This window comes from Hypanus sabinus, chromosome 7, assembly GCF_030144855.1.
Source record: "Hypanus sabinus isolate sHypSab1 chromosome 7, sHypSab1.hap1, whole genome shotgun sequence".
In the NCBI taxonomy this organism is placed as follows: domain Eukaryota; kingdom Metazoa; phylum Chordata; class Chondrichthyes; order Myliobatiformes; family Dasyatidae; genus Hypanus; species Hypanus sabinus.
Window position 1 is genome coordinate 179,332,638 of NC_082712.1, and position 15,939 is coordinate 179,348,576.

The window sequence follows — 15,939 nt, forward strand, 5'->3', positions numbered from 1 at the left end:
CCAAGAGAAGGGCGTTAGAACATCTATACAAATATTAGAAAAGAAGTGAGGAAGAATAAAAAAAGTTAAATTACTATTTGCAGTTTGTTGTCTAAGATGACGACCTTGCACAGGACCGGGCGCCCCGCTCCGTGGATCGCAGGTTTCTGCCGTTTGTTTATAAGCAATTCAAGCATCCCGACGTCCTATCAATCTCAGCCTTCGGACCAATCCCAGAGCTCTGGGAATTCCCGCCCCTAACTCAGCCCCGCCCATAGCCGCACCCCACACCACAGCCCCGCCCCTCGGCCTGGAGCTCCGCCCACCCGGTCGTAACCCAGAGCCCCTCCCCCTACCCTCAGTGACGTTTGAGTTGCGCATGTCTTCGCTTCTCAGTGACGTTTGCGCGCGTCCCCGCGCAGGGCTCGGGAACGTGCGCAGCAGCGGATGCGAGCGAGCAGAGGGGAGGGTGGTCTTGCGCGGGCCCGGCAGGTGAGAGCGCGGCTCATGTTGCGGCCTGCCCCGTCCCTCTCCGCAGTAACACGGCCTCAGGAGCGCAGGCGGCGGGGTCGCGGTACCGGGACAGGCCCTTGTTCCGGCCTGGGACCAACCTGCACCCGCACACCCGGGCAGGAGCCCCGGAGTCCCGCCTCAAACCTCCACCACCCGCATTCCCACCTGCACCTCCACCACGTCCTCCGATACACCTAAACACCCTGCCCGGACTTCACTGGGACCCTCCTCATCGCCCTCCAACTCCCCGGGACCCTCCTCATACCCGTCCAGCTCCCCGGGACCCTCCTCGTCCCCGTCCAACTCCCCGGGACCCTCCTCATCGCCCTCCAACTCCCCGGGACCCTCCTCGTCCCCGTCCAACTCCCCGGGACCCTCCTCGTCCCCGTCCAACTCCCCGGGACCCTCCTCGTCCCCGTCCAACTCCCCGGGACCCTCCTCGTCCCCGTCCAACTCCCCGGGACCCTCCTCGTCCCCGTCCAACTCCCCGGGACCCTCCTCGTCCCCGTCCAACTCCCCGGGACCCTCCTCATCGCCCTCCAACTCCCCGGGACCCTCCTCGTCCCCGTCCAACTCCCCGGGACTCTCCTCGTCCCCGTCCAACTCCCCGGGACTCTCCTCGTCCCCGTCCAACTCCCCGGGACTCTCCTCGTCCCCGTCCAACTCCCCGGGACCCTCCTCATCGCCCTCCAACTCCCCGGGACCCTCCTCATCGCCCTCCAACTCCCCGGGACCCTCCTCATCGCCCTCCAACTCCCCGGGACCCTCCTCGTCCCCGTCCAACTCCCCGGGACCCTCCTCATCGCCCTCCAGCTCCCCGGGACCCTCCTCGTCCCCGTCCAACTCCCCGGGACCCTCCTCATCGCCCTCCAACTCCCCGGGACCCTCCTCATCCCCGTCCAACTCCCCGGGACCCTCCTCATCCCCGTCCAACTCCCCGGGACCCTCCTCATCGCCCTCCAACTCCCCGGGACCCTCCTCATCGCCCTCCAACTCCCCGGGACCCTCCTCATCGCCCTCCAACTCCCCGGGACCCTCCTCGTCCCCGTCCAATTCCCCGGGACCCTCCTCGTCCCCGTCCAACTCACCGGGACCCTCCTCATCGCCCTCCAACTCCCCGGGACCCTCCTCGTCCCCGTCCAGCTCCCCGGGACCCTCCTCGTCCCCGTCCAGCTCCCCGGGACCCTCCTCGTCCCCGTCCAACTCCCCGGGACCCTCCTCATCGCCCTCCAACTCCCCGGGACCCTCCTCATCCCCGTCCAACTCCCCGGGACCCTCCTCATCGCCCTCCAACTCCCCGGGACCCTCCTCATCGCCCTCCAACTCCCCGGGACCCTCCTCATCGCCCTCCAACTCCCCGGGACCCTCCTCATCGCCCTCCAACTCCCCGGGACCTCCTCGTCCCCGTCCAAATCCCCGGGACCCTCCTCGTCCCCGTCCAACTCCCCGGGACCCTCCTCGTCCCCGTCCAACTCCCCGGGACCCTCCTCGTCCCCGTCCAACTCCCCGGGACCCTCCTCGTCCCCGTCCAACTCCCCGGGACCCTCCTCGTCCCCGTCAAACTCCCCGGGACCCTCCTCATCGCCCTCCAACTCCCCGGGACCCTTCTCATCCCCATCCAACTCCCCAGGACCCTCCTCATCGCCCTCCAACTCCCCGGGACCCTCCTCATCGCCCTCCAACTCCCCGGGACCCTCCTCATCGCCCTCCAACTCCCCGGGACCTCCTCATCCCCGTCCAACTCCCCGGGACCCTCCTCATCCCCGTCCAACTCCCCGGGACCCTCCTCATCGCCCTCCAACTCCCCGGGACCCTCCTCATCGCCCTCCAACTCCCCGGGACCCTCCTCGTCCCCGTCCAACTCCCCGGGACCCTCCTCGTCCCCGTCCAGCTCCCCGGGACCCTCCTCGTCCCCGTCCAACTCCCCGGGACCCTCCTCGTCCCCGTCAAACTCCCCGGGACCCTCCTCATCGCCCTCCAACTCCCCGGGACCCTCCTCGTCCCCGTCCAACTACCCGGGACCCTCCTCATCGCCCTCCAACTCCCGGGACCCTCCTCATCCCCGTCCAACTCCCCGGGACCCTCCTCGTCCCCGTCCAACTCCCCGGGACCCTCCTCGTCCCCGTCCAACTCCCCGGGACCCTCCTCATCGCCCTCCAACTCCCCGGGACCCTCCTCATCCCCGTCCAACTCCCCGGGACCCTCCTCATCGCCCTCCAACTCCCCAGGACCCTCCTCGTCCCCGTCCAACTCCCCGGGACCCTCCTCATCGCCCTCCAACTCCCTGGGACCCTCCTCATCGCCCTCCAACTCCCCGGAACCCTCCTCATTGCCCTCCAACTCCCCGGGACCTCCTCATCCCCGTCCAGCTCCCCGGGACCCTCCTCATCGCCTTCCAACTCCCCGGGACCCTCCTCATCCCCATCCAACTCCCCGGGACCCTCCTCATCGCCCTCCAACTCCCCGGGACCCTCCTCATCCCCGTCCAACTCCCCGGGACCCTCCTCATCCCCGTCCAACTCCCCGGGACCCTCCTCATCGCCCTCCAACTCCCCGGGACCCTCCTCATCGCGCTCCAACTCCCCGGGACCCTCCTCATCGCCCTCCAACTCCCCGGGACCCTCCTCATCGCCCTCCAGCTCCCCGGGACCCTCCTCATCGCCCTCCAGCTCCCCGGGACCCTCCTCATCGCCCTCCAGCTCCCCGGGACCCTCCTCATCGCCGTCCAACTCCCCGGGACCCTCCTCATCGCCCTCCAACTCCCCGGGACCCTCCTCATCGCCCTCCAACTCCCCGGGACCTCCTCATCGCCCTCCAACTCCCCGGGACCTCCTCATCGCCCTCCAACTCCCCGGGACCCTCCTCATCGCCCTCCAACTCCCCGGGACCCTCCTCATCGCCGTCCAACTCCCCGGGACCCTCCTCATGCCCGTCCAACTCCCCGGGACCCTCCTCATCGCCCTCCAACTCCCCGGGACCCTCCTCATCGCCCTCCAACTCCCCGGGACCCTCCTCATCGCCCTCCAACTCCCCGGGACCCTCCTCATCCCCGTCCAACTCCCCGGGACCCTCCTCATCGCCCTCCAACTCCCCGGGACCTCCTCATCCCCGTCCAACTCCCCGGGACCCTCCTCATCGCCCTCCAACTCCCCGGGACCCTCCTCATCGCCCTCCAACTCCCCGGGACCCTCCTCATCGCCCTCCAACTCCCCGGGACCCTCCTCATCACCCTCCTCATCGCCCTCCAACTCCCCGGGACCCTCCTCATCGCCCTCCAATTCCCCGGGACCTCCTCATCCCCGTCCAACTCCCCGGGACCCTCCTCATCGCCCTCCAACTCCCCGGGACCCTCCTCATCCCCGTCCAACTCCCCGGGACCCTCCTCATCGCCCTCCAACTCCCCGGGACCTCCTCATCCCCGTCCAACTCCCCGGGACCCTCCTCATCGCCCTCCAACTCCCCGGGACCCTCCTCATCGCCCTCCAACTCCCCGGGACCCTCCTCATCGCCCTCCAACTCCCCGGGACCCTCCTCATCGCCCTCCAATTCCCCGGGACCTCCTCATCCCCGTCCAACTCCCCGGGACCCTCCTCATCGCCCTCCAACTCCCCGGGACCCTCCTCATCGCCCTCCAACTCCCCGGGACACTCCTCAACGCCCTCCAACTCCCCGGGACCCTCCTCATCGCCCTCCAACTCCCCGGGACCCTCCTCATCGCCCTCCAACTCCCCGGGACCCTCCTCATCGCCCTCCAACTCCCCGGGACCCTCCTCATCGCCCTCCAACTCCCCGGGACCCTCCTCATCGCCCTCCAACTCCCCGGGACCCTCCTCATCGCCCTCCAACTCCCCGGGACACTCCTCAACGCCCTCCAACTCCCCGGGACCCTCCTCATCGCCCTCCAACTCCCCGGGACCCTCCTCATCGCCCTCCAACTCCCCGGGACCCTCCTCATCGCCCTCCAACTCCCCGGGACCCTCCTCATCGCCCTCCAACTCCCCGGGACCCTCCTCCTCCCCGTCCAACTCCCCGGGACCCTCCTCATCGCCCTCCAACTCCCCGGGACCCTCCTCATCGCCCTCCAACTCCCCGGGACCCTCCTCATCGCCCTCCAACTCCCCGGGACCCTCCTCATCGCCCTCCAATTCCCCGGGACCTCCTCATCCCCGTCCAACTCCCCGGGACCCTCCTCGTCGCCCTCCAACTCCCCGGGACCCTCCTCGTCGCCCTCCAACTCCCCGGGACCCTCCTCGTCGCCCTCCAACTCCCCGGGACCCTCCTCGTCGCCCTCCAACTCCCCGGGACCCTCCTCATCGCCCTCCAACTCCCCGGGACCCTCCTCATCGCCCTCCAACTCCCCGGGACCCTCCTCATCCCCCTCCAACTCCCCGGGACCCTCCTCATCCCCCTCCAACTCCCCGGGACCCTCCTCATCCCCGTCCAACTCCCCGGGACCCTCCTCATCCCCGTCCAACTCCCCGGGACCCTCCTCATCCCCGTCCAACTCCCCGGGACCCTCCTCATCCCCGTCCAACTCCCCGGGACCCTCACATCTTTGCCGTTTCTCCCCGATCCTCATTCACACCAACCCCACAATACCCCAAAACCTCCATCTCCCTGACACACTGTCCCTCCACATTGAACCGTATGTACCTCCAGTCCTCAACACCCTCATGTCCACCCCATCTCTAAACCCCACGTGAACCCCTCACTCTTCTTCCAGTCCACAGTCCTCCCACATCTACCCCACATCAACTCCCCTCCCTGCACTTCAACCATACCTAAATGCAGTCCACAACCTGTCCTATTTCCCCACCCTGCCAACGTCATGTCTGTCCTGTTCTTCAGCCACCTCTCGCCATCCTCTGTCCACCACCCCTCCACCTTCTGCTCCAACCTACCCCAATCATCCCTCCAATTCTCCATTCAGCCTGACTCCTTGTCCAAACTCCACCCCTCCCCATTTCCCCAGACAGCCCCTTGACTCCCCCACCTTATCCTTGCTGCTTCCCCCTAAGGCTTCTCAATCATATCAGCCCCTTCCTTCAGCCAAAGGCTCCTTGACTACACATACCCCAACTTTGACCTTTGCCTCCCTTCACACTTCTGTCCTGCTCCCTCTTGTCTAATGACTTGGTGCTTTCATCTTGCCGATCTGTAAAGTGTGATTTGAACTGTGCTATATAATTATTTTATTTAGCATGGAATAGGCCCTCTGACCCACTGAACGGCACTGCCTCACAACCCAACTATTTAACGCTAGCCTGATCACAGAACAATTTGCACTGACCACTTAATTGACTTGTATGTCTTTGGGCTGTGGGGAAAATACCTGGAGGAAACTCACTCACAGATGAACAAACTTGTTCATGGAGGATGCTAGAATGCCAATGCTCTGAGCTGTCGTAAGGTCACACTAATCTCTAGTGCTCTTGAACTTATTTGAAACAGTCTAAGAAACGATTCATTATTGTGGGTACTGCAGTAGCGAGTCAGAGTTCAGTCTCAGGGTTCTCTATGGAGAGTCTCTGTACATCCTCCCCGTGGTGTGTGTAAGTTTTCTCCTGCAGTCCAAAGACGTACTGGGTAGGTTAACTGGTCATTGTAAATTGTCCTGTGATTAGGTTCAGGGCTGTTGGGGTTTTTGAACTGTGGCTCGAAGGGCCTATTCTGCTCTGAATTTCTGAATGAACTGATAAATAAGACCGTTGACAGTATTGTCCTGTGTTCCTCTCTGAACAGACACAAGTTTACGGATGAGCCGGGAGTAGAGCCCCCCCATTACTCACCTGATAATGGGGCAACACATCTCTAACCAAGGTCCGACGGTGTTGAATAAGTTACCGGACAGGGTGATGAAGCATGCTTCCCTGATGAGAGAGAGTGGCTTCCTGACCTATGAGGAGTTTCTTGCTAGAGTGGCGGAGCTTAATGAGATGTGAGTTGTTCCCCCTCCTTCATGTTACACCACATCTGAGAGTAATTAAGCTGTATCACAGATTCAGAACATCTATTGTGCTGAGAATTACTGATTGAAGTTAATAGTCATGGAATGAAGTACAGGTCCTTCATGGGTTCCCATGAGCAGTTCATCACCTGAACAGTTCAGAGGTCAGAAATGCAGCCACAAACTGAAAATGCTTGTAGCCATTGCACTGGCTTCCCAAATTATCATCAGTGTGTATGGGCTGTACGTGAGTTGAGTGTTTGCAACCTGGGGAGGACCTGTTTTTGACACCTCATATTCTGTCTGGGTCACTTCCAACTTGATTGCATGAACATTAATTTCTCTAACTTCTGGTAATATCTTCTCCTCCCGCTTCTGTCTTCCCATTCTCCATTCTGGTTCTTCTCTCTCCTTTTCCCTTCTCAGCTGCATGTCACCTCCCTCCAGTGCCCCCCCTCCCCTTTCTTTCATGCCCTGTCCCCTCATATCTTCTGCCTATCACCTCCCAGTTTCTTACTTTACCCCCTTCCCCACCCACCAACCTTCCCCCTCACTTGGTCTCATCCGTCACCTGCCCGCTTGTCCTCCTTCCTTTCCACCACCCTCTTATTCAGAATCAGATTTAGTATCACCAGCATATGTCACAAAATTTGTTAACTTTAGAGCAGCAGTACAATAAAATACATGATAAATATAGAGGAAAAAATGAAATTACAGTAGGTATATATATGTCTATTAAATAGTTGAGCTAAAATATGTAGGGCAAAATAACAGAAATAAAAAAGCAGTGAGGTAGTGTTCACGGGTTCAATGCCCAATTAGAAATTGGATGACAGAAGGGAAGAAGCTGATCTTGAATCACTGAGTATGTGCCTTCAGGCTTCTGAATCTTCTACTTAATGGCAACAATGTGAAGCAGGCATTCTGGATTTGGCCCCCTTCCTTTCCAGTCCTGATGAAGTGTCTTGGCCTGAAATGTTAACTGTTCATTCCCCTCCATAGATGCTGCCTGACCTGGTGAGTTCCTAGAGCATTTTGTATTTGTAATCAATATTAGCAGCATCTGCAGAAAGACATGAAGACTTATGTTTGATGGTTCTGGCTCTGTACTTGCTGGAGTTTAGAAGAATGGGGGGGAGGGGTTCTTATTGAAACCTATTGAATATTAAAGGCCTAGATAGAGTGAATGTGGAGAGGATGTTTCCTGGAGTTGGGTGAGTCTTGGACCAGAGGGTAAGAGGGTACAGCCTCAATAAAGGGATGTCCATTTAGAATGAAGATGAGTAATTTCTTTAGCCAGAGGGTAGTGAATCTGTGGAATTAGTTGTCACAGATGACTGTGGAGGCCAATTCATTGGGTACATATAAAGCAGAGCTTGATAGGTTTTTGATTAGTCAGGATGTTAAAGGTTGTGGGAAGAAGGCAGGAGAATGGGGTTGAGAGGAATAATAAATCAATTATGGAATGGTGGAGCAGACTCAGTGGGCTGAATGGCCTAACTCTGATTGCGCCTTTTATTGTTATGAATGCAGTAAATTATAATGTGTTATAGAGTTATCTGGCATAGAAACAGGCCTTTGGGGCTAACTGCTGCATGCTGAACCAGATTCCCATCTACTCTAGTCACACTTGTCTGCACTTGGCCCATATCCTCCAAGGCTTCTCTATCTGGGTAACTGTCTAAGCTCCGTATCCCAGACCTGCCCCATATCCCCCCAAGGCTTCTCTATCCTTGTACCTGTCCAAATGTCTTTTAAATGTTGTCAACGTACCTGCATCAGCCACTTCCTTTGGCAGCTTGTTCCATACACTTACCACCTGGGTAAAAAAAAACCCATTGCCCCTCAGGTTCCAAATAATTTTCTTCCCCCCTCCCCCCCATGGACTGGGAAAATTCACCTTCCCTATGTCTCTCATGATTTTATAAACCTGTGTATAATATCATCCCTCAGTCTCCTGCACATCATTGAGTAACATCCCAACTTAGTCAGCCTCTCTTTTTAACTCACTCCGAGTCCCAGCAACATCCTCATAAATCTCTGCACTCTTTCCAGCGCACTGACATCTCATTGGCAGACTGACCAAAACTGAGCACAATATTCCTAATGTGGTCTTACTAATGTCTTATAACTGCAGCATAACATCCCAGTTTCTATACTCCAGTGGTCCCCAACCACCGGGCTGTGGACTGGTGCTGGGCCGCAAAGCACTACCGGGCCGCGAGGAAACGATATGAGTTGTCGATATAAAATGATATGAGTCAGCTGCACCTTTCCTCACTCCCTGTCACGCACACTGTTAAACTTGAACACACGTGAGGTCATCAGTCGCCTGAATGCAGTGACACTCTAGCACCAGGGGTCACTGATTGACCTCAGGTAACCAGCGACCTCACGCGGCTGGCAAGAAGTGCCGTTGCTACTGGCCAGGAGTGCGGACAGATGGGCGCCGCCTCTAAACCTGTTTACCACTCCGAATGTTTGTGGGGAACCTGGTGCTAAAATATTCGCAGACGACCTAAGTTGGGCTCAGGGTTTCATAAGTAGCAGAGCAGCTACCTCGCTGCGATCTACTGAAAGTCATCCCTCCAGCTAAACTTTTCTCAGCCGAGAGATCCTACCTACCTACAAGGAGGGCAGGGAGGCGCCCTGTTGCACTCCTCGCTTGGTTGGTCACTCTCTCCGGACTGTGACCGGCACAGGGACCTCCGGTCCTTACCTCGTCCTCTCACCCCACCCACGACCAGCCGCACCTGGCCAAGGCATCTGGTGGTGGGCGGGCAGGAGGCTGGAGCTTGGGCTTGGAGGTTGTCTAATGAGGCAATGAAGCCCTCAAAACTGTTTCAGCACCTTGAATCCAAGCACCCCACACTTAAAGACAAACCTGTTGAGTTTTTTGAATGGAAGAAACGTGAGCAAGTATGACAGAAGCAAGTGCTGATAGCCACGTAAACTAAATTGTGGAATAGACTGGACATAAGGAACCTCCTTCGAGTATCGCTGTATTCCAGTCGTGACTAACACCTCCCCCCCCCCGTCAGCCAGTCCGCAAGAATATTGTCAATATTAAACCGGTCCACGGTGCGAAGAAGGCTGGTGACCCCTGCTATACTCAGTGCTGTTGATGAACACACTCAGTATACCAGAATCAAAAGCTGTGGATGAACCAGGAGATCCTTTGTCTGCTATGGTCTTGATCTACGACATGCAAGACTGGCGATCCAGAACTATACAAGAGGTTCAGGTACGACCTATGCAAGGCTATCTTAAGAGCAAAAAAACCAATTCCAATTGATGTTAGAGATGGAATCGGATGCACGTCAGCACTGGCAAATTATGTCCTACAAAGTGAAACCTGCATGAATGGCTGTGATGCTTCACATCCCGATGAGCTCAACGCTTTTTATGCACACTTTGAAAGGGAGAATAAAACTACACCGCTGTGAATCCCTGCAGCATCTGGTGACCCTGTGATCTCTGTTTCGGAAGCCAGCATAAGAATATCTTTCAAGAGAGTGAACCCTTGCAAGGCACCTGACCCTGATGGTGTAGCTGGAAGGGCTCTGAAAACTTGCTGCCAACCAACTGGGGGGAAATGTTCAAGGATATCTTCAAACTCTCACTACTTACAGTTGGAGGTTCCACCTTCTTCAAAAGGGCAACAATCATATCAATGCCCAAGAAGAACAGGGTGAGTTGCCTCAGTGACTATTGTCCAGTGGCTGTCTCATCTACTGAGATGAGGTGCTTTGAGAGGTTGGTTATAGCTAGAATCAACTCCTGCCTAAACAAGGATGTGGACCTGCTGCAAGTTGTCCATCACCACAGTAGATCTACAGTAAATGCAATCTCACTGGCTCTCCACTCAGCCTTGGATCACCTGGACAGTAAGTATACTTATGTCAGCCTGCTGTTTATTGACTGTAGTTGAGCAATCAACACAATCATACCTTCAGTTCTAATCAAAAGGTCCAAAATCTGGGCCTTTGTACCCCTCTGTGCCTCTGGGTCCTTGACATCCTCACCAGCAGACCGCAGTCTGGAAATAACGCATTCTCTTCACCGACAATCGACACTGGCGCACCTCAGGGATGATGGAGCTTAGCCCACAGCTCTGCTCTCTCTACACCCGTGACAGTTCAAATGCCAGCTAAACATTTGTGTATGACACAACTATTGGCAGATTTCCAGTTGCTGATGAGAGCATTCTATGGTTGCATCACCGTTTGGTATGGAGGGGCCACTGCACAGGGTTGGAAAAAAACCTGAAAATTGTAAGCTAAGTCAGCTCCATTGTGGGCTCTAGCCTCCCTAGCATCAAGGACACTTTCAAAAGGTGATGCCTCAAAAAGGCAACATCCATCATTAAGGACCCTCTTCTCATTGATACCATAAAGGAGGCAGTACAGGAGCATGAAGACACACACACTCGACATTTCAGGAACAGCTTCTTCCCCTCAGCCATTAGATTTTCACATTTCTGGATAGACAACGAACCAATAAACACTTCCTCAGTGTGTTTTCCCTTTGCACTACTTATTTAATATATACAGTGGTATGCAAAAGTTTGGGCACCCCAGTCAAAATTTCTGTTACTGTGAATAGCTAAGCGAGTAAAAGATGTCCTGATTTCCAAAAGGCATAAAGTTAAAGGTGACACATTTCTTTAATATTTTAACCAAGATTACTTTTTTATTTCCATCTTTTACAGTTTCAAAATAACAAAAAAGGAAAAGAGCCTGAAGCAAAAGTTTAGGCATCCTGCATGGTCAGTACATAGTAACATCCCCTTTGGCAAGTATCACGCCTTGTAAACACTTTCTGTAGCCAGCTAAGAGTCTTTCAATTCTTGTTTGGGGGATTTTCGCCTATTCTTCCTTGCAAAAGGCTTCTAATTCTGTGAGATTCTTGGGTCGTCTTGCATGCACTGATCTTTTGAGGTCTATCCACAGATTTTCAATGATATTTAGGTCGGGGGACAGTGAGGGCCATGGCAAAACCTTCAGCTTGTGCCTCTTGAGGTAGTCCATTGTGGATTTTGAGGTGTGTTTAGGATCATTATCCTGTTGTAGAAGCCATCCTCTTTTCATCTTCACCTTATTTACAGACAGTGTGATGTTTGCTTCCAGAATTTGCTGGCATTTAATTGAATTCATTCTTCCCTCTACCAGTGAAATGTTCCCCGTGCCACTGGCTGCAACACAAGCCCAAAGCATGATCGATCCACTCTCGAGCTTAACAGTTGGAGAGGTGTTCTTTTCATGAAATTCTGCACCCTTTTTTCTCCAAACATACCTCTGCTCATTACAGCCAAAAAGTGCTATTTTAACTTCATCAGTCCACAGGGCTTGTTTCCAAAATGCATCAGGCTTGTTTAGATGTTCATTTTCAATCTTCTGATGCTGAATTTTGTGGTGAGGACACAGGAAAGGTTTTCGTCTGATGACTCTACTATGAAGGTCATATTTGTGCAGGTGTCACTGCACAGTAGAACAGTGCACCCCCACTCCAGAGTCTGCTAAATCTTCCTGCAGGTCCTTTGAAGTCAAACGGGGTTTTGATTTACCTTTCTAGCAATCCTACGAGCAGTTCTCTTTTAAAGTTTTCTTGGTCTTCCAGACCTCAACTTGACCTCCACCGTTCCTGTTAACTGACATTTCTTAATTACATTACAAACTGAGGAAACGGCTACCTGAAAATGCTTTGCTATCTTCTTTTAGCCTTCTGCTTTGTGGGCATCACTTATTGTAATTTTCAGAGTGCTAGGCAGCTGCTTAGAGGAGCCCATGGCTGCTGATTGGTGGGACAAGGTTTGAAGAGTCAGGGTATTTATAAAGCTTTGAGATTTGCATCACTTGGCCTTTCCTAATGATGACTATGAACAAGCCATAGCTCTAACAAGCTAATTAAGGTCTGAGACCTTGGTAAAAGTTATCTGAGAGCTCAAATCTCTTGGGGTGCCCAAACTTTTGTATGGTGCTCCTTTTTCTCATTCTAAAACGATACAAAACAAATAATACACAAATCTTGCTTAAAATGTTGAAAAATATGTTTCATCTTTAACTTTTGGAGATCAGTTCATCTTCTATTCACTTAACTATTCACAGTAACAGAAATTTTGAACAGGCGTGCCCAAACTTTTGCAAGTGTGTGTGTGTGTACTTATTGTAAATTAGTTTTTATTACTATGTATTGCACTAGTCATATCACTAAAATACTTCTAAAAATTTTGATGACAAGAGCTAAAAGTAAGATACAAGCTGAAATAGGTAAAGAACAATGTGTTTTTGTGAAAGACAAAGGTACGAGAAATGCGATATTGATGTTAAGGATACTATCAGAACGAGCTATTCAAGTGCAAAAAGATTTGTTTGTTTTATCGATTACACAAAAGCATTCGGTAAGTTATTTGAAATATTACAGGAAACTAAATCTAGATTCAAAAGACCTCCGCCTAGTCAGAACTCTGTACTGGGAACAAACTGCTGTTGTAAGAATAGATGGAGAAATGAGTCAGTTTACGAAAATCAAGAGAGGCACTAGACTTGAATTTCTCCCCTGACTTGTTTAATGTGTATAGTGAAACAGTATTATAAAAAAAATAAGAGACATCTTGGGAATCAAAGTTGGCGGTGAAAACATGAATAATTTCAGATATGCAGATGACACTGTTAATTGCAAGTACAGAGGAAGAACTACAAAACTTAATTGACATAGTTGTTGAAGGAAGTGCAAAAATGGGTCTATCTATCAATTGCAAAAAGACAGAATGTTTAGTGATATCCAAAAAGAAGGAGAATCCTATCTGCAGGCTGAGAATAAATGGGGAAGACCTAAAACAAGTACAGAACTTTTGCTACTTAGGAAGCTGGGTGACATCAGATGGCAGGTGCGACATGGACATCAAAAGAAGAACAGGGATGGCAAATGACACCTTTACGAGAATGAAGAGAATACTGACCAACACTAAACTAGGCATGACAACCCGCCTCAGAGTACTGAAATGTTATGTTTATCCAATTATGTTATATTATATTATGTTATGTTATGAATTTTGGACAATATCTAATAACATGGGGAAACGAATTGAAGCAGCAGAGATGTGGTTTTTGAGGAGGATGCAAAGAATATCATGGACGAAACAAATTTCTAACGAGTAAGTCATGAAAAATAGAAATAATGCATGAGATCATGAAAAGGTAATTTCATTGGACATGTGATTAGGAAAGAGGAGTTTGAATGCATGGTAATTATGGGAAAGATTGAAGGGAAGAAAGTAAGAGGAAGGCAGAGACAAAAGATGATGGAGACAGCAGCCAGAAAACTGGAAATGAATACCAATGAATTGATCCACTTGACCCGAAACAGGAGTGTGTGAGCCATGGCAGTCAAAGCTCAGACTGGGCACGGCACCTGATGATGATGATTGCAATGCACTGCTGCTACAAAACAACAAATTTCACGACATGCTGGTGATAATAAACCAGATGATGAGGTTTCTCTTCGTAGCACTTCTTAATGAAAAACGCATTTGCCATCCTCACGTCTACCAGCACCTCATCTGTGGCTAATATAATATAATTATCTCAGCCAAGGCTCACACAATTTCTTCTCCAGCCTGCCACACTATTCTTGGATGTACCTGATCAGGCCCGAGAGATTTATCTTCCTTTATACATTTCAAGACATGCAGGACCTCTGCAGTAATGTGGGCCATCTCTAAGCCCTCCTGTTGTGATGGAAAATGACTGATTCTTTGAGTCTCAACAGTAGAGGCCTGGACACACACAGTTTTAATAATAAGGAATTTATTCACAAGGGGAAGTTGGGTCAACACAAGCAACTACAATACACAGGGAGCGGTGTGGGGACAGGGTACGGTTACACAAACGAACAAGGGAAAAGCACTAGAACAGCTATCCCCCTTGACCTTGGATAGCTGCGGCTCCCTTACCAGGACAGACGATAGACCTTCCCAAACATAAATCAATGCACTTGCCTTCAATGAGGTGGTCTGTAAGAAAGGGCTAGCCAAGGCCAAGTCTCACCTTTTATAGCATGGGGCTGGGCGAGATAATCCAATTAAGGTGACCAATAATTTAGATGTGTGTTGATTAGTTGGGAGGGACCAAATGCTGACTGGCATGTGGTGTGGCCTCCGACCAGCCAGGTGGCAGTGCATCTGTCACGTGGCCGGTATCTCTGGATACACTCCACCCCTCGGAAGACGCAACACATAGCCAACACACATAAGAGGGTGAAACAAAATCGCATATACCAGAAATAACCAATTTTGAGCAGCTAAGTAAATGCAGAGACACTCTTAATCAGCTGGCATGCGCAACATAGTATAGAAATGGCTATGGTTACAAGAATGAGTGCGATGGACCAGTGAATGACAGTTGCCCACCCCACCACCCCTCTAGGGACCCAAACGGCCTCCAATTGCCCCATGAGGTGTTGTGCTGGAGGAGCTGGTCCCTAGATTTTTGAATTTTAGCCACCGAGTCCCGAATGTGAGCGGCCAAGTGAGTGATGTTGCTGGACTCAGCATTCCTCACCAACCAATGCACACGTTCCTCCATCAGCAGCGAGTAGGTAGTCCAGTCCACTCGGTTCTGCAGGGCAACCATCCTGACAGGGGTCTGTTCTGCCGCCGTTCGGGTGAGGGCAGCCTCCGGGTGTTGCAGTGCCACTGCCGTCTCGTTGGCCAGAGTCTCGAGCACACTGGTCATCTGGATCACCTCCCGGGACAGCCGGGCCGTACCATCCTCCGGGTGTTGCAGTGCCACTGCCGTCTCGTTGGCCACAGTCTCGAGCACACTGGCCATCTGGATCACCTCCCGGGACAGCCAGGTGGTACCATCCTCCGTGTGTTGCAGTGCCACTGCCGTCTCGTTGGCCAGAGTCTCGAGCACACTGGTCATCTGGATCACCTCCCGGGACAGCCGGGTCGTACCATAACTGGGAAAGGCCATCATCCAGAACCTCTCTGCCTCTGTAATGGCCCTCTTGTCCCGGTGGCCGTTGTACGCCGGATGCTCCCCAAGGTCATTCAGGGGGTGGATGAAAGCAGCAGCCGTACCAGCTCGTGGGGAGCCACGGGTAGGCGCGGTGGCCGCAGATCCAGTGGGTCCCGTTTAGGGTCCAGGGAGCTCCCAGCTTAGCGGCATCGTCGGCAGTGGTCACTGGGGCACCCAGGTACCAGTTTCGCTGACAGTTGCTGTGACCAACTGAAAAGTTAGAAGGGTGCTCATTGCGGAGTCTGCACCAGCATTCGTTAGGTATGTGTGGCTGTGGAATAACTCTGAGGGTGGGGACTCGGGTGGAGGTCAAATTGTAGGGAGGGAAATACCAGTTCCTGAAGCACCCACCCCATCAGGGGTCAAGGGAAGAGATGTTGTGGAGTGGGGAGGAGAGTGGTGGGGGACTGCCAGCAGGGGCCCCCCAAACAGATATACCAAAACCAGCAGGAGCAAACAGTCTGTGTAAACAGTTCA

The 15,939-nt window shown here is 53.1% G+C and overlaps 1 protein-coding gene across 3 annotated transcripts in view; it reads left to right on the forward strand.

Moving 5' to 3' along the window:
- Positions 1–337: 337 nt before the first annotated feature.
- rnf141 (ring finger protein 141) overlaps positions 338–15,939 on the forward strand; it is a 57,976-nt gene continuing 42,374 nt past the window's right edge. The window contains exons 1-3 of one of the 3 annotated variants that reach the window (XM_059976238.1): positions 338–471; positions 6,235–6,430; positions 11,151–11,207. In XM_059976238.1, coding sequence (XP_059832221.1) covers positions 6,288–6,430; positions 11,151–11,207 — 200 coding nt within the window. In that variant the 5' untranslated portion in view covers positions 338–471; positions 6,235–6,287. Of the gene's footprint in view, positions 472–6,234; positions 6,431–11,150; positions 11,208–15,939 lie in introns of those variants that run through there. The other 2 variants (XM_059976239.1, XM_059976241.1) reach the window with 2 other exon arrangements.